At 50.0% G+C, this 18,323-nt stretch overlaps 2 protein-coding genes across 2 annotated transcripts in view; both read left to right on the forward strand.

Moving 5' to 3' along the window:
- CARD10 (caspase recruitment domain family member 10) overlaps positions 1–8,409 on the forward strand; it is a 38,668-nt gene extending 30,259 nt beyond the window's left edge. Inside the window, exons 13-22 of the mRNA XM_026039883.1 lie at positions 249–369; positions 853–1,033; positions 1,829–1,952; positions 2,315–2,555; positions 2,863–2,932; positions 3,284–3,383; positions 3,891–4,049; positions 6,365–6,486; positions 7,136–7,251; positions 7,536–8,409. Of these exons, the coding sequence (XP_025895668.1) occupies positions 249–369; positions 853–1,033; positions 1,829–1,952; positions 2,315–2,555; positions 2,863–2,932; positions 3,284–3,383; positions 3,891–4,049; positions 6,365–6,486; positions 7,136–7,251; positions 7,536–7,743 (1,442 nt within the window). The 3' untranslated portion in view covers positions 7,744–8,409. The remainder of the gene's footprint in view (positions 1–248; positions 370–852; positions 1,034–1,828; positions 1,953–2,314; positions 2,556–2,862; positions 2,933–3,283; positions 3,384–3,890; positions 4,050–6,364; positions 6,487–7,135; positions 7,252–7,535) is intronic.
- Positions 8,410–13,814: 5,405 nt separating this feature from the next.
- Positions 13,815–18,323, forward strand: part of MFNG (MFNG O-fucosylpeptide 3-beta-N-acetylglucosaminyltransferase) — an 11,556-nt gene continuing 7,047 nt past the window's right edge. The window contains exon 1 of the mRNA XM_026039898.1: positions 13,815–14,186. Coding sequence (XP_025895683.1) covers positions 13,839–14,186 — 348 coding nt within the window. The 5' untranslated portion in view covers positions 13,815–13,838. The remainder of the gene's footprint in view (positions 14,187–18,323) is intronic.

Raw genomic sequence — 18,323 nt, forward strand, 5'->3', positions numbered from 1 at the left:
GTGGGAAGTTATTTGTTTATTTTAAGGAGTCATGGGAAAACAGTCCTAATGCTTCCCCTCGTCTCTGGGAGTGCCCCTTTCAAGGAGGGTGCCTGTTCAAACCCTCTCTGCAGTTTCACTTTTCTAGTCAGATGCTAGAAAATGCAGGGAAGGGAGGTGACAGACCTCAGCCACCCTGAGAATGTGGGCTCCCTGCAGTGCTTGGAGGGGTGATGTGCCCTTTCTCTCCCTCTTGCTCTCTTTCCTAGGCAGTGGTTTTGCTAGTGTGTCGCTTGGTGCCTTCTCCTCTTCTTCCAGCAGCACCTACACCAGGGTGAAGTCGGAGATCTGCTTGTCCACCCTTCCCAGCCGCAAGGAGGTGACCAGGAGGTGACTACTGCTTTCTTAAATAAGTACTCTTGAGCCTGCTGTTTGGGGGGTGTTTTGCCCCGTTGGGAGACCATGTTTGTTAGGCCATTTCTTTCTCTCTTACTGCTGTGGGCCCTTTTCTGCTAGCAGGAGAGGGAAGAAATGAAGTTCCTATTGTCCTTATTTCCCAGCAGGGCCCCGTTTTTCTGGTCTGTTCCATGTGTTATGGCAGGGAAGAGGATGACATGCTGGACTTGGACGGTTTTGTCTGATTTGAGTAAAGACCCAGAGAGCCTGCACTGTGGCCAGTGGGTTGGAATGATTTTTGGGTGTTCTTAAWTTTTTTTTTTTTTGTGTGCACCCTGGTAATGATTGAATTGTGAGCTCCATACCTCTTAGTACCTGAAAAAATTACTGCCTTGTGGCTGGACAACAGGCATGGGGACAAGTTCCTAAGAAAGACAGTAAACTTCAGTAGTTCAGCTTGGTGTTTTTCCTTGTCAGGTCCCTGGTGGTACAACTCTCTAGCATGGGGCACCCCAGCAATTCATCACCGGAGGAGAAGAGGCTTGCAGCAGATATCTCCATCCTTGGTGGGAACAGGACAGGGATTTATGTCCAGTGGGTCAAGCCAGGTTCACAGGTTGAGAGTGCAGGACTCAGGGAAGGCTGTCGGCTCATTGAGGTGAGTCTGGGAATGAGGTTGCCACAAGGCACCTGAGACACTAGGAGTATGAAACAAGCTCCAATGCAAACTAGACTCTGCCAGCTTGAGGTGCACCTCTGTTTCTCTTGTTCCCAGAGACTACTCCTTATCTACAGCTCTGTGCAGCATGAACAGACATTCAGGTCACTTTGCAGTGCATGTGAAAATGCTAATTTTCTTGGAACACTTCTTTCAGCTGTGGGAGGGGAAGAAACAAYAAAGAGATTCACAAGTTAAGACAGGGATAGGACTGTGTCCCTGGACCTGTCTGTCACTTTATACCATTTTGGAGCAGTTTGCACACTGCATTTTGTGCAAACCTGTTGCAAAGCAATCAATTTTGGAGTGAAATTTTGCAAGCCTTCATGACCCTTTCAAACTACAGAGAATAATTGCTCTGGAGAAAGCACCTGGAGCAGGGAAGGACATTTGTTTTGGCAAGAATGACACTGGCAAGAATGACACTACTTAATATGCACCTAAGACACTTGAATTAATGTCCACCTGTGACTGAAAATAAACCAACCCCATCCTCCCCCTGGACATATACATCTGTGGGCACATATGTTGAGTTCTATAGTAGCCCAGTATCCAGATTTGGCAGTAGTTGGCAGAAGGTATTTCAGACACTTAATGAGGATGTCTTATCCTCAGGTAGAGATTTCTCTGGGCCTGCCTTGGTCTGTATTTCTTGCTTTGGTGGGTGAGAAGTTGGTGGTGGGGAGGAGACTGCTCTTCTAGCAGGCTCTTCTAAAACCATTTGATTCTTGCCAGCTGAAGGTCCCATCGCTGAAAGAAAAGGTGCTTTCCCTGGAGAACTGTACCCGGGAGGTTGCCTACCTCAGCCTGCTGCATTGGGATAAGCCCTCTAATCTTGTCTTTCAACTGGACCTGCAAGGTAAACCCCTGGCAGCTGGGTCTCCCTTAGACTTGGCTCTCTGCCTCCCTTTCCAGGCCCTCCACCTAGTTCTGGAGGTAAATCTCAGACCTTCTTTCTCCTCTCCTGTTTGGTCCTAGACCCCCAGTATGTGACACAGGGATTGGCCATAGTTCTAGTTATTTGTCATGTCTAATGCGATATCTATATCCGCTAAGTTATGACATGGAGGTATAGACCTCTTTCTCTGTTTGCCTCCTCTGTACTCCTATCTCTAGCATCATTTCTGTGCTRGAGATTAGTCGGTCTTGACAGTTTCTCTTGCCAGTGATAGTTACCTCTTGTGTCCCCCTGCCTGTGCTGATGTATCTGTTTTGCTCCAGGATACCAGCCTCTACGTGAAGCCCTGGAGGAAGGGAGGAAGATTTCTGGAGACTCATTCTATGTACGCACTAATCTATCCCTCACGGAGCAGTTGGACCCTTATGCRCTATGTGTCAAGTGTCGGGAAATCCTCCACGTCACAGACACCATGCACAAAGGACGTCTGGAGTGGTTCTGTTCCCGTGTTGATCCTTTGACTTTGCRGGACCTGGACAAGGGGACAGTACCCAATTACAACAGGTAACAGAGTGAGGAGAAAGGTAGGGGGTCCCTGGGTACCTGTTTGATTTCTCTGCAATAAGCATCCACCAGGAGTCCCGAGTGTAGTTTGGCTTTTTCCCATCATTAYAGTGTGAGCCATCCAAGCCTCGTATCAGGAACCAGTGTGATGGTATCTGGGCACCCTTGAGAGAGTGGGTGGTTGAGCAGCGGATTTTATGTGCTTATCCTTCAGCATGTCTCTGAGGAGGCTGCAGAAGAAGATTACAGCAGGCTAAGGTCCTGAGGGCTCTAGAGTTGCTTGAGGACAACCTCTTTGTATTTTCAGGGCCCACCAGCTTTTGAAGATCCAAGAGAAGGGTCAGATGCCTGGGCAGCAGAAGGGCCACAGAAATAATGTAAGCCGGAGAAACCAGCAATGAGAGCTCTGTGTGTGTGTGTGTGTGTGTGTTTCCCTATGTTCACCCCCACACCTCGGCATGCAGTCTACCCTGCTCTGAGAACAGACCAGCTCTTTTGGAGGGGCCAGCTTGGCTAGCAAGCCGGGTGGACTGTTATAGCCCTGCCAACCTCTTTGCTCTGTGATTACTCCCCTACATACTCTCTCTTTCCCAGCCTGAGCCTCATGGTGGGCAGGCCTGATTTCTTTCCATGTGTGCTCCACCTCCTTTCCTGTGTGTCCTCTTCAGTCAGCTGTGTGTGGGGAAAGATCTGTGTTTTCAGCCCTAGTCCCCTTACTTTCTCCTCAGCTAAAAAAGCGGGCCTTGGACCAACTACGCCTGGTAAAATTCAAGACACAGGAGAACCCTGGACAGCCCTCTCAGCAGCTATGGCTGGATCCTTGCTCAGGTGAGCTCTCACCCCTCTAGCAGCCCCATCACCTTTGGAGACCCCGTGTCCTCTGTGGGTACTGAAGGTAAGTTGGCGCCTAGGATACCTCAGCCTCTCTGACCAGAATCTCTCATATTACCCTACTGATGGCTTTTGGGGAAGCCTGAGCATGTTTAAAGCCACTGCTTCTCCCAGACTTTCAGAGGCTCCCCATCACTGCTGCTGTAATTTATGGGGACACCCAGCACATTATGGAGAGAAAGGAGAATAACCTGATATGTAACACCTGTGTTTCCCTAGATGATGGACAAGGAGGGAGTTTATAGATGGGGTATCTACCTATGGGGGAGTAGAATGACCAGTGGAAGATCTCCCCTAAGACATGGGGTTGGTAGGTGCATCCTATCCATGCATCCATGAGTTAGAACTCATAGTGCAGGGAGAACTGCAGGGGTTCTAGACTGATGGCAGTCCTATCTCTCATGTTCTCACCCTTGATTTTTTAACTTCATTCCTCTCTTCCAGACCGAGACAGGAGCCTGAAGCCTTACAACCTGGTACACTCTGTGGTGGTCCAGACACCACGTCCTGTGGTGCTGTCACCTGATTGCATTGCACCACGGCTCATCAGGAACTTGCTGGACTTGCCCACCTCCCGTCTGGACTTTCATGTGTGCCCAGCAGGTAGGTGGCAGTGATCAGTTAACTTGCCCAATGATGTTGTAGAAGCCTGTAGCAAAGTACACAAGTGTTCTACTTTCTGAGGTTATCTTYCTGTTTTGCCTCCTGTGATTCTTCTTCTGAAGAGGCTTTGGTGAATCCAATTCAGGGAAGAGCTGCTGTTAGACCAGGAAGTCTGAAATTCTGTCTCATGGGGCTTGGAGAGGACATGAGGTGTCAGCAGCTAAATTGTGAAGGTCTTACAGTCTTACAGTCTTCCCAGACAATACTTGTCGCCTTTCAGCCATCTGGGCTGACTGGCTCCCAAGAGTTCCCTCCTATGCCTTGTCCCTTTGGCCCATAGGGAAGGGATTCTCAGGCACCAGGGTATTCTGGCTTTCTTTGAGTGGGTGGTGATGGCGTTGTCTTGCTGCTACGGTTGGCTCTTCCTAGATGTGAATCCCCTGGCCAAGATGGTATCTGCAGTTGAATTTCTTGTCCTGCCTTCACTAGGATGAGAGCTTTCAGCCTTCATTATGTCCTTCACTTCATCTGACAGCAGTGTGAGGTTGGCACACAGCTGCAGAGGCTGTGYTTTCTTTTCTTCCATAGAGAATTTTCACATAGGACAAGTATCTATCTTGTTTCTTCTTCCTTCATTTTCCCTGTCCTTCCCTTCTCCTGTATTTAGAATTCTTCCTCTGCCAAATGCAGGAATTAAAAAGGYGAGGGTTTTCTTTTCTGATGGGAGGAGTGGTGAAAAATCTCTGCCTTGTTGAAAAGGGAAGGCTCTGCAAATGTTAATTTCTTCTTTGGGGCTTGATAGCCAAGCAACTGTGCCGTATATCCTGTCTTGCTAGGCCCTCTGCAGGGTCCCCCTCACATTGCATTGGGATCTACTTCAAAAGCTATTTACTGCAGCTGGGGACTTTACGCTGAGACCACAAATTCTGTTTTCTCCTTTCTGCTTTGTGAGGGAAAGAAAGTGGTCCCAGGAGTCCTGAGCCATTTTGCTTTTCAACAGTGCCTGCATTTTACCTCAGAGAAATCCCCCGCAAGTGCAAAGTTAATATAAGGCAGCTGATCTTCAGCAGGAGCTTGCTGACCCCAAGGAAAACAGATAGCTTTTGGGAGGCAGCTTTACCAGGGAACCAGACCACTCTATGGCCAGGCAGAGTTAGCAGAGGATACCCGGCTGATCCTGGGAGGTAGAGAGTGGAATTCCAGACATGCCTTATCTTGAAGAGACTACATTATTTCTGATGTAAAGATGAGAGGCAACGGCAGCCTTAAAAGCCTTATTAGGGCTCCTGGCTCATGTTATGTTCATTCATTCTGGAGGTGGGTGGTGTGGACAACTGCCTAGGACAGTGGGCAGCCAGCAGGTAGATCCCAGTGCTGCTCATGCTGAGTGGCTCAGCCTGCTGCTCCTGAGTGAGATATGTGTGTGCAAGTGTGTCTTGACTTCTGATGATTTGACCCTGCTAGACTCTGCTGTCCAGGTGGCCTCTAAGGCTCTGCTCCCAGTTTTCTGTTTCAGCCTCACCTTTCTGCTGCTCTCCTGCCTGGTGTAGAGATGATCTGGGCCCATGTTATCTCTGGCCTTCTGTTAAAAGCACAGCTCTGTTTTCCTCTGTGGGATGAGAAGCTTTGAGGTGGGTCTCTTTGGGCACTAGCAACACTTAGCAGCTGGTCAGCCCATCAGGACTCATTGAGAGCCTCTAAAAAGTTTGCAGGCCCTGCAGCTCAGTGACCCTGTGCTGTGTCTCGGGGCTCACCTGTGAGCACTGGGAGATGGCTCCATAATCAACCAAAGGGGGTTCAGCTTGCCCCCCGTATCCTTTCTTTTCTCCCATACCAACATTCGCGCTCCTGCTATTTCCCTAGCCCTGCTRCTCGCTGGAGCCATCTGTGAGCCCATGCAGATCACTAACCCTGCAGAAACCTTATCAGGCAAAATAAAGCGATTAGTTTTTTGCTGGATTATGTTGGAAGCAGTTGCAAGGTGGGAACAGAACAGTGTGGCAGCAGGGAAGGTGGGGATGAGAGCTGTGGGCTGGCTTAGGCTGCTGCAGTACTGCAACACAAAAGCTGCTTTTGCTCTGCAAGGTGTCTTTAGCTATGATATGTTGCTTGTTCAGTAAGCAGAAAGCTGCAGGAGATCCATGCCAACATGTAATGCTGTATAATTAGACTCGCTCTGCAGAATCTATGAACAGTGAACTCGATAAATATCAGCCCAGCAGCAAATCTGCAGGTTCAGAGGTAGAAAGTATATGCAGGGGGAAGAAGTGGATGTTATCTCCATTTTCAGATTTCCCTTTCCTCTTGGCTTGCAGAGAAGCTGGCAGAAGGGCATCCCAACACTACCTGTGCTAAGGAGGACCCCGTGTCTAGAAGTTCCCCCCAGGATCAGAGGGAGCCTGTGCGAATCCACATGATACGGGAGRCAATGGAGAAGGTGCTGAGCTATTCGGTGTGGAGAGAGAGAGGACAAGAATGAGACATCCTGGCAGGACAGGATCTCTGCCCCCTCTAAAGAGCGGACAACAGAAGGGAGGGAAAAGGGAGAAGAGCATTGAGAGAAAAAGACTTGCTTATTTGAGGGGGTGAGRGGAGTGGCTGTGTGATTGGAGGGTATTTTAGGTCCAGATGTTGTGGGGCTATGAAGCAATAGGCTTCTCCTGAGGTTTTGGTCCATCCTGGTGAGAGGAATGGCAACTGGGGATATGTGGGGGAGGTGATGGGAGATGCCTTAGGCTGAAGCTGCCTTCCTGCTTTTGCATTCCTCATCTTYGCCAAGGTGGCTATGGCTCTGCTCAGGTCCCATAGAGAAGATCTGGGGCTGTGGGTGATGCCGAGGAAGGGATGTGAAGATAGACTGGCTGAGCAGGGGGTCTGGTGGGCTCTTGGCTGTGATATAGTGGATGACCCTGTTCTTCAATTCTCTGCTTCCCTCTTGGCCTCAGCTGTAAATTCCGCATTTAATGGAATTACTATCGGAAAAGCAATGATATTTCACAGTATGGAGTTTGATTTAATGTAACTGTCAGGAACTGGGGTTATTTCTTCTCCATTTAAATCAGTAAATCTATTTGATTTCCTTCCAGAATAAACACTGCCTGCTAGAGCTCGGAGTTCAGAGTGTGAGGGATCTAATTAGAAGTGAAATATACCCCATTGTTATCCATGTCGAGGTCACAGAAAAAAACATTAGAGGACTCAGGTAAGAAGAGACCATTAAGTATGGATGGAGAATATTATCGAAGAAAAGAGAAATCCTTATCTCTATTTAAAGGATGAGACAAAAGACCCTTCGGGAGTACTAACTCTGTGTGTGTGTGTGTGTGTGTGTGTGTGTGTGTGCGTGCCAGGTGAGATGCAGTGGGAAAAGAGCAGGAGAACAGCTTTGTATGTGTGAGTTCTTGTAGGGATCCAAGTGGAAGCTCTGGCATTTTTCCCACCCCATCTCTTTACACAAGGATAACACACATCCCCCTGTTTCCTCAGGAGCTTGCTGAGGAAGCCAGGCCCACGGGACTCGGAGGTGCTGAAGATGTGCCGTGGGGCGGAGCAGGTGCTTCGTGCTCTGCCGTGCTCTTGGGCCCGTGTGGATCCCCAGGCCTGGAATCATGTGGAGGAGCTGACCAAGGTGGTTCGGGGCTGCATCTTTCAGGAACAAACCCGCCCGCTGTGGATTGAGGAGGGTGACGACTGAGCTGGGACCTAGCAGAGCTGGCGCTGCGCTGCCAGCCACCTTTCCCAAGARCTGTTCTCAGAGGCCTTTTCTTCCCTGAACTCTGTTAGGCAAAGTGTCCTTTCTCCTCAAGGGGATGCCACCAATGGATGCCCTTGGGGTATTATTTCAGGTGCCTTTGAGGCCGTGCAGAGCTGAGGAGTAGTAACACATTCTAACTCCTCAGCCTGAGTTTTCCATGTTTTATTGGAGAGATGTCTTCTGCCTTTATACTGGACACCACTCATGGTCTATTCCCCATCCCCATGGTTCTGGTACCTGGTCAGGCTGACAGATCAARCTCTTGAGGGAACTATGTGAAATCAGGGCGTACAGAAGTGCATAATGTACACCCATGGGCACTCACACATGTGCATACATCCACCCTGGCTTTTGGTACTTCTAAGGCCCTTTTCTCGTCACTTCTGCCTTCCCTTGCCTGTAGCGCTGTGTGCTGTGGGTCCTCACCCCCCTTTCTCTCTCTACCTCACCTCCTGCCCTGAGGAGCAGGAAGCAGTGCTTGGCTGCAGGCACCTCAGCACAGCCAGAGTGACACTAAGTGGGTTTTGCGACACATCCTCGATTTATGGGCACTGTACTCTTTATTGCTTGTAAATTATTAATGGACCGATTTATTGGCAACCCACATGTAAAGGAGAATTAAATACCATTTATAATGGGAATAGGAGGTGGAGTGTGAGTTTATGTGTTAATGGGAAGGGCTTGTTGATACCAGAAATGCATGGTGTTCCTTTTCCTGAGGCTCCTTTGCACAGCTGCCTAGGGCAGAGAGGGAGTACTGCTCTTATTGTGCTTTTGCAAAAGGTGCTGTGGTGGGTTAGGGGGTTTAGAACATACCACAGATCAAGCTACCTCCTGTYTCTGGTCTCTGCCAACCCACCTCTTTTTTGGTCCTTTTCCTCTCACTTTCCCCTGTGCTGAGGCTGGCAAGCAGCTGTGCTCTAGGAAAAGAGCTTCACAYGCCTGGCTGAAGACCCCAGATCTCTGTGTGCCCCCGTGCCCTGGTTACTATGGAGTACCAAGCCAGCTGCCTTCACCATCTGGGGAACAAGGTGCTTTCACAAGGCCTGGGTCCCTTACCATGCTGCCTGGGCCTGTTCTCACCCACACCTGGGGCTGACCATGRCTTCAGGCTCTGACAGAGGGAAGGTATGAAGGGTTTGGGAAGGGCATAGTATTTGTTCACTGCAACAAGCTCCTGACTCATTACCAGGCAGAGTTATCAGCTGCCCTATGGAAAAGGGGTGCCAAGAATACCCCTACCAGAGAGAGGTGGGGGTTGGTCTTGGGGAAATTGTCTTTCCTATGAAAGGAAGGGGCCAATGGCTCTGGGAGGACCTATGGGGTGGGAAACGGGGCATAGGGCTGAGCCTATTGCTCCTAGTGTAATGGGAGAAGATGGGCTACCCCTGCTAGAGAGTCAGGTCTTCTCTGTGTCTTCCTCACCTCTGTGATCGGGACACTGCTAATGCCACACGCTTCTGAAGCTCTGAGCAAAGATTAACTTGCTGATCTTCATGGGTCTCCTGTGAGGTGTTATTTCAGGCTGTAAACCAGTTGCCTGTCTTTTATGAGGATGGGAGGAGGGGGAGGAAGGGAAAAAAAAAAAAAAAGAATTTAACCTAGAGTCACTGAAATGTAGAGCAATGTCCCAGAGCTGCCCTGGAGCAATGCAGCTATGCTCCCGGAGAAGTGGGGTCTGGTGCAACACACAGCTSCCGACGAAAGCTCCCAGGTGACATCCATGCTAGGGGACACAGCCCCAGCATCCCAGCACTGCCGGCTCTGTGGGAGGGTGGTTGCCCTGCAGGCAAACAAAGCAGACCTCTTGTTGATCAGCAGAGAAGACAAGTCCCCAGACAAGCTCCTCTCCACCAAGGCATGGATTTGCAGAGGATGAAGAATAAAGAGATTAGATTTCCCTGCATCTTTTCAAGGGGAAAAAAAAAAAAAAAAAAAGCAGTGCATAAGTAGTAAAGGAAAACACCCCCTGTGAGGCACACTGATTCAAAGATAGGCAGCTCTATATGATACCTCCTGGGCCTGAGAGGTTCCTTTTGGACCAGGCTGGGTGTTGTTAAATGGCAGCCTCCTCTTCTGGGTAAACGGGCTGTGTCCCCTGTGCCAGAGGGCTGGCAGCCTGCTTGGAGACTGCTCGATCCCTGTACAACATCCACCCCAAGCACYTCCGTGGGCCACCAGCTTTGGCACCAGGAGGGAAACTGAGGCAAAGAAAGGTTGACCTCAGGAGCAGTCCACTGGGGCAAGGCTTGCATTTGCCATCTCTCTAACGCTGAGGCAGCACTGCCTAGCCTGCCCCCAGCCTTCTTCCAGCCCTGCTTATTATCCCTGTTGTCCAGCCCAGAGACCTACAGAAATCTCACTTAAGCTAGTTCTGGACATGGGGCAAGAAATGGGGCAGGGGGCTCTATGATAAACCCTAATGACTCCCCTACCTTGCCCTGCACACCCCAGCCCACCTTATTTGTATCCCCGAGGGCTGACTGCCTGCTCAGAGGGAATGAGTCATGGGTTAGGTAACAGGCAGAATGCAATTAGCAGCCCTGGGCACCAATTACCAGCTGTAACAGCCTTGTACAAGCCCCTGTAAAGAGTCATTGAGAGCAAATTTTCTCCCTCCAGGGAGGGGACCAGCAAGGTGGCATGCGTGTGTCACTGTGGGAAGTTGCCAGCGTTTTCCATGGAGGCTGCCCCAGCTCCTGGCACAGCTGTGGTAACATGGGGATCTCTCCCCGCTGCCTGCAAGGTGTGGGTCAACCCCTTTGCAAGGTAGGGCTGGGCACCAAAGGGTTTCTGCCCCCTAGAAGCAGCTCTAGCAGAGCAGGCTCGTGGCTGTAGGGTAGGTGAGCACGGTGCCATTTCCACCAGGACAGTGGCAAATGCTCCTGCAACCTGGGGCTGCAGAAAAAAAAGGGAAGAAAGAGCGAGGCTGCACTCACTTTCAGCTTCAGACATGCTTTGGTTTGTACACAGTCGGGTCTGACCCAGTCCCCTGCCTAATACCCTGCTCTATTTGTATTTGAATTATATTTGCAGCTCCCAGAGGTCTCTTGTCTCTTGTCTCTTCTGAGGGACATTATTAAGGCTGTTCTGCCTGTGTCCCCCTTCCGCTCCCAAATGGCCTCCTTAGCCAGGGCTGGGAGATGCTGCAGGATGTCTGGGAGCTATGGAAGCTGCTTGGGGTTGCAGGCACAGGGCCAAAGCACTCAGAAAGGTTAATTCCTCGTTGAGAAGCGGTGACTAGTCACGGCAGCAATTACAGTATTTAGCACAGAGCCAGTCAATCAGTCATGCTAGTTGCAYATCCCCACAGTAATGTAAGGCTGGAAGGTGAATGACATAGCTCCCCCCTCCCCCAAGCAATGCAAAAAAGTCTTGCTATTCAAAGGAATCTAAAAATAAAATCTGTAGGGACCCCACAAAGGGACAAGGAAGATGCTCCGAAGATGTTCTTGCTTTAGGGAGAGACTGTGAGCCTTGCAGGCTTGGAAACCCAGAAAGCACATGGCAGAGAGAAAAAGAAAAGTATTCAGTGGGTTCTGCCTTAAAAAAAGAGAAAGTTGTAGCCAAGGACAAGGCTGAAAGTGTTTGCATAAGGCCTGGGGAAGCTGAGCACCTGTCTTCAGTTCTAGAAGATCGTTCCTGTTCTCCCATAGCATGCGTGTTTTCAGACACACAGCTGGAGTGTGGGACAGAGTGACCCTGATCCCTGCCCTGACACTGTTTTCTAAGTCCCCATATGCATGCAGTGAGCAGCAGAAAGACAGGAGGGTCCTTGTCCTGTGGTATATTCCGGGAGCCACGTCCCCTCCACTTCAGTCTTTCCTCCGTCTCCATATTATTATTATTATTGGTATACTTAGATTTGATACTCACAACTAGCAGTTCCCTAGGGATGCGCCCTGATTTCAGAAGCTTATGTAGAGCACTATCATCTTGCTGTCCTCACACGTGCTTCAGCACCGAAGCTGGGATGGGGGTGTGCACGTCACTCCAGCCCTGCAATCTCTCTGTACCCGCTGACTGCTCTCTGAAGGGTCCTAAAGATACCATGAAGGAATGGCAGGGGATCCTAGCAATCACCCAGGAAAGGTGGAGCAAAAAGAYGGCCCTGCCAGTTTCTTGCTCTGTCTGTGAGACTCAACAGGAGGAGAGGAGACCAAACTGGCCCAGGTTATGGGAAAAGGAGAGAGCACCTTRGAATGCCCAAGAGCCAAAAAGGACAAGCTGCTGAGCTGAAGCCTGCTGGAGGGCACTGGGAGGCTCGGAGCAGCAGATTGCAGCATGGTTTGGGGATAGCACTTGGACTGTTGTGTCAGAGAAAATGGGCACGGCAAACCCAGGGCCTGGGTGCCTGGACTTCAGGAAGACCACGGTTGTAAAGAGTTCCCCACTCTTGTAAAGAGCSTTCTGTTTCTCTTGAATCCACTGTGTGCAGATGAGTGGTGTCTGCTTCTGTGTTGAGGGTGGCCCTAGGAAATCCCACCATCCTTAATCCTCTGTGTAAGGAAAGGCTGGCAAACTGTTCCTTTCTGGGACATGCCATGGTGTGGCCTTAAGTTTCCACTACAGATCTATCCCTGTCCCCTAAGTCAGGATCCCTTCCCCAGTGCCTGCTGTGTCTGACACAGCCTGACAGTCAAAGCAGCCACCGAGCTCTCCTCCCTCCTCCCCTTGCTTTACACTCGGACTGCTTTGCTTCCCAGTCCACACAGTGGGTCTGGGTCTCCAGTGAAGTAGGAGAAGCAAAGCCAGGCTTGGCCAGTTGGGTGAAAAGGGGCTGGAAGGGATCATCCTTCCCAGTGGTTGCAGAAGCTAAGGGGAGGTGAGGAGCTGGGTGGGATATAACCCAGCAGGATACAAGGGCRTCCTGCAGCACAGACACTGAAAGGAGGCCCCAGGGCTCCCTTCTCATTTCCTGGTGCCTCTGTGCTATTGCTGTGAGTGTCACTGCCCTCCGGCTACAGCCACATGCCCTGAGTGTGTGCAGACACATGTATTCTCTCAGGAACAGTTCGGGATCCTACCCTTAGCTGTGCTTGCTTTGCTCCCTCTGCCCCTCAGCCTGCATCCGGCTCCACCCTCCCTTTTCTATGCACCAGCAAAAGGGCTGCGCGGGGCTCGCACCCACGTCCTGCCTCCCCTGCGAGGCAGGAAACCCCTCTTGCACCCAGAGACTGAGCCACAGCTAYGCGACAAGCTTGTCCTTGCAGACCAGCTTCCTTGTCACCCCACAGGGCTCCCAGTCTGAGGATGGCAACCCTYGCACTGCAGATGCACAAGCCCACTCTCGGACTCAGAGGCACCCCCCTTCTTCTTCCATCTCCCTCTCTCCATCCTCTTCCTCCCCAGGGGCCGGCGCTCCGCCCCGTGCCCGGAGGCGGGACGGGGCCGGGCTGGCAGCCAGCAAGGGCAAGCTGTACACAGCGGGAGCAGGTGGTGGGGCAGCGCTGCCGTCCCCGATCCGTCGCGTGGCACCTGGCCCTGCTGCCCCGCTCCAGGCRCTGGCCTCCACCCCTGGCTTGGATGCGTAGGCTGGCGTCTGCTGGGGACCAGGCGGCTTCGGTCCAGACTTCTCTCACTGATGGAGCCAGGCTCTTTTACTCCTGCTTTCTACCCCTAGACTGGGACGCCCTGCATCTCCAGCAGAATTGGGGATGCTCGCTCCCCACGTGGCAGCCTGTGCCAGCCACCTGAATGTTGCCTTGGATTATTTGCTTGTTTCCTGTCCCTGCCTCTTGGGGTAACCGAGTCTCCTTGGTYCGTAGAGATCTCTACCTCTACCTCCAGTCTCAGGGGCTGCTGTCTCTTTGGCTTTGGCTGTCTCTTTGACTCTCCATGAGTCTTCTTTTTTTGCTTTTTGATCCACACCTGCCCCATTCTGTGGCTACATCCTGTATGGACTTCACTCTGAGCTTGTCTTGCCCTGTCAGAGGTTTAAATAAGAGTGGAGTGGATGGTTTCATATGGAGGCAGAGGCAGAAATTGTCCTTGTGTGATAGGCTTCTGTCTGCAGCAGGAATATTTCAGGAGCCATGGGCCGCCGGCTCATCCGTGGTCTGTCTGGAGCCACTATTTTCCTTGTCAGCATGGCTCTGCTTTCTGTAAGGCACCAAGGGGCTCAAGAAACAGCCCGGTACCTTGGACTCGGAGAAAGGACATCAGAGAATCCAGAGCAACAGACCAGAGTGAGCCCACAGGATGTCACGGGAGATGGAGGCAGGAGGCAAAAGGACTTGCAAGCCCATCCTCAGGATGAATATAGGACTGAGGGAAGCCTGAAGCTTGAGGACATTTTCATAGCTGTGAAGACAACCAAGAGATTTCACCAGAACAGGATGGAACTTCTCCTGGACACATGGATATCCCGGGCAAGTGAGCAAGTGAGTGTGTGGATCTGGGCAAGCAGGGGGATGGTATTTGGTATAGAACAAAGATAGGATGTGTGTGGGGAGGAGTGAAGGCCAAAGGAAGTGGAGACTGAGCATTGCTGATCGCTCAAGCACTTTCTTTCCCCTAACTTTCACTTTTGTTCACGTTGAAAGGTGGATGCTACCCACCACTGGTTCAAGGGAAAGACCAGCAGAAGGCATTGCCTGGGCCATGCCAGTCTGATAGCACAGACCTGTCTGCCCCTGTGTGAAATGGTGGCTGTCTACTTCCAAGAAACATGCATTTGCTAGGTTTCGAGATGAGTAGCTCTCCACAGACATAGACCATGATGCCTGCACTGCGTCTGAGCACCGTTTGCCCTGGGACGGTGCAGTGCAGCGTGTAGGAGAGTGGAGGCTGCGGGACGTGGGTGCGAGGGGACGTCACCCAAAGGAGTGGGCGTGAGGGAGCGGAGTTTGCAGCCTTATTCACCCCTGTGCAGAGAGGCATAATCAATCCYTTGGTTTCCTGGCAGAGCACATTTTGTGCACTCTCTTGGAGTGATGTGTGCATGCATTTGACTTTTTTTCTTCTTTTTAACTGGGCCCTGATGTTTTCTCCATTTGCTAAGGAGAGGTTGTGGAGTTCTGCTTTCTGCTAGAACTAGTATAGGGCATGTGTGTACGTGACTAGTGGTGGTGTGCAGACTGGCAGAAGTGTCCCCTGTTGCCTGGGCTCTGCTTCCTTGCACTTACAAGAGCTTTCATCTCCGTTCACTGGTGCAGGCTCCAGGCTCCCAAGCAGCCTAGCTGGCTAGGAATCAGAGGTCTGGACTGCAAACTCCACTTTTCCATCAGTGCCTAATCCTAACCTCAGAACAGTGGGGGAAATGGTACTTCCCTTCCTTGCCTCCACTCCTTTGCAGAGCTACTCTTCAAGAAAGAAAAAGATATGTGGCTGTCCCAAAGGTTTCGTTGTTTCTGCCTGTGTGTAACACATGACTAATAGATAAATTAAGGCCTCAGGAAGGATGGGAGATGGGGGAGGATGTATGGGGTTGAAGAGTGAAGTTCTGCAGAGTTTTCTGGSTAAGGGTGGTTTTTCACTTCATGGTGCTGCAACTGTTTGGTCTGCTGTGGTTGCTGCAGGAAGCTGTGTCCTATTTTGAGCACACTTCTACTTCTGTATGTGTGTCCATGTTCGTATCTGAGGTACCCTACTTCCTCCTCAAGATGCACTTCTCTCTGCTTTTGCCTGCCCTCGGCCTGATGACTCTGGAGAAGCTAAACTTGGCTGTATAGCTGTACTTTGRCATAGGCTGAGCACTGGCACTAAGATATTGAGACTGGGGCGTTTGGAGTGGGTGGCAAGAGGCAGTTCTCCTTTCTCTCATGTATTTGACAAACATACATCTGGCCATCCCGTTAAAGACAAGAATTAGCAGTTTCCCAAACTTATCTGACCTGCCRTGTGTCGGATATATGGCCGACAAGCTTTGTGTAGGAAAGCTTCACAGACTGAGCAGGAAAATTGGAATGGGAGCCTAAAACAGGAGAATTAGTCATTTTAAAATACAACTATTTCATTAATATCATATTTTACTGCAAATTCAGTATTTTCCTCTTTTTTCACTTTCAACTTTTCCTCATTTCTTTTTCTGCCTTTTTTTTTTTCCCTTTTCATATGGCCTTGAGGTTAGGGCCAAGAGGGGGTAATGAGAGGTAGATGAGAGATAAAAGCCTTCATTTTTTTTCTGTTGTAATAGACTGCTGGAGGGTTTTTTTAAAGTAAGTTTTAAGTTTAAGTGGGTAAGTTTTAAATTTTGATAAATCAAGATAGAAACTCTCCCTTTTTAAAAAAAAAAAGCCTCGCTATCTCAGCTACTGATCCAGTGGGGCCTTCTATGGAGATGGCCAGCTGGGAAGTTTTAGCACCTGGCTATGTATCTAATCCTGGGATCTGCATATTGTCCTTCCAGAGGAAGCAACTTGGACCTCAATTAAGAGTCCTACATATTGGACTTGGTCAGATACACGGTAAGAAAGAGAGACAGGGATGGGGAAATACGAATGGGTGCTCTTCAGTAGAAGCTGGACTATGTTCTGTTTCTTGAGGACTGCTCCATGACAAACTTTCCACTGAAGCTTGATAAGGAGGATATTTCAATATCCTGGACTTTTCACTGGGAAAGGCTTCATATAAATATAAGTATCAGTTTTGATGACTGCTATGCTGAAAAGTGTTTTGTCACAGGCAGTTCCATCTGCACGTGAGGAGGAACTTCTTTCCTATGAGGGTGACAGAGCCCTGGCACAGGCTGCCCAGGGAGACTGTGGAGTCTCCTTCTCTGGAGATCTTCCAAACCTGCCTGGATGCTGCCCTGTGCTCTGGGTGTCCCTGYTGGAGCAGGGGGTTGGACTAGGTGATCCAACCTCAACCAGTCTGTGATTCTGTGATTCTTAGCCCTATAATATTGAGAGAGAAAGATCTAGATTTCTGGTCTGAAATAGCATTTTATCTGTTAAGATAAACTCATTTTAAAGCCCTTCTCATTTTAGAAACCTAAACATGCAACTGATTGAAATGAAATCTTTGAACTACCCATTTTCTTTGTTCTTTATTTTTATTTTTTATTTTTTTTGCATTTTCAGTTCTGTGAACTCACTGGAAATTTTGAATGTTAAGCATGTTTTCCAGGCAGGGGAACAGTTTCCTGYCCAGCTGTACTTTCAAATCTGCTGATGCGACTGCATTTTGAAGGATGTTTGTGCCTGGAGAAGGGATATCCTGGGGTCTTGGGAGATGCATGTGGCCCTGGGCTGCCAGATTCCACATATTTATTCCCTTTTCCTAATTTTCCTTTGGTAGGCTATGTTCCTAAATTGGGCTGAGCAGGCCTCAAAGCTCAGTGCTTACCATTACATGGGCACTTCTGCTCACACAGGGCTGCCAGGCAAGGCTGGGTGACCCCAGTGGCTTCAGGTTTCTGGTATCACTGGCCATCTGTCATGCATTCTCTCCAACTCAGCTGCCTCAGCTCATCTCCTCCAGACTGAGGGATGCCTTCCACTTGGCACCGCTCCTCAGGCCTGGATCAGCTTCCCTGAAGCAAAAGTTATGACTGTCCTGGCCAGCTTCATGCGCATGGGAGAGCTGGGCCCTGTGATTCCCCTCTGCACTGGCAGGGGGAATTGTCCTGGAGGATGCTGGGCAGGAGGGGAGTGTGGAGCTGTGGCTGAATGGCTACACCATGAGCAATGTGCCAAAGGAGCTTGCAGGTAGCCCTGAGCACTGAGGCACCATGCTGAGAGGTGCTATGGGAGACCATGCATGGACCCACTGAGAGTCTGGTGAAACACAGAACAGAGCCTGTGATAAGGCTGATTCTCTCCACCCCACTTGCCTGCAGATACACCTCTGCTCTCTAGTCTCCAACAGGGACAATGAGTCTGTAAGCATAGAGCAACCTTCTGAATTTCCCACAGACTCTATTAGAGTGAACAAGAGCAGCTAGTGTCTCCTTGAGAAACACCTGCATAGCAAGAACAGTTCTCCTCTGGGCATGGTTTTTGTAGGGCCCTTCCTCTTGCTCTCCCACACCATGCGTTCTGTGTGGCTTGGCTGAGGAACATCGTGACAGCCGCCCAGACACAGGCAGCAACTGTTGTTCCAGGTTCCCTGCTCTCAGAGGCACACGGGATGGAGAAAAGAGGACACGGGCAGATACCTGTGCTGTTGCACTCTCCTTTAGGACAGAGCCAGGGGACTCACTCCAGCACTTCTGGAGTAGTGCAGTCAGGTGTCAGGCTGGAAAGTGCAGGTTTCGAGGAGATGGAGAAGGCAGATTTGCCTCCCCCCCAACATGCTTCACATTTCTTGTGGAGATTCTGGTGTTCCCCATGGTGACAATGCTCCTCCATCATTGATTTTATGCAAAAACATATAAGGTGTCTCCCTCAAAACTCTTTTTGCATCTCACATCAAGAAGAAAGTGGGAAACTCCAAAGATTTTCACAAATAGAAAATCTGAGAAAAGAGAAATGTTCCTACTTTAGGTCAATTCAAATATATTGCTTATTATGTACATGTTTTCTATTTAGTCTTATATTTTTAAGCAAGTAATTTCAAGCATCACTGTTTCTGCTTTT

Source organism: Nothoprocta perdicaria, unplaced genomic scaffold, assembly GCF_003342845.1.
Source record: "Nothoprocta perdicaria isolate Ctin4 unplaced genomic scaffold, notPer1 scaffold_244, whole genome shotgun sequence".
Taxonomy (NCBI): Eukaryota; Metazoa; Chordata; class Aves; order Tinamiformes; family Tinamidae; genus Nothoprocta; species Nothoprocta perdicaria.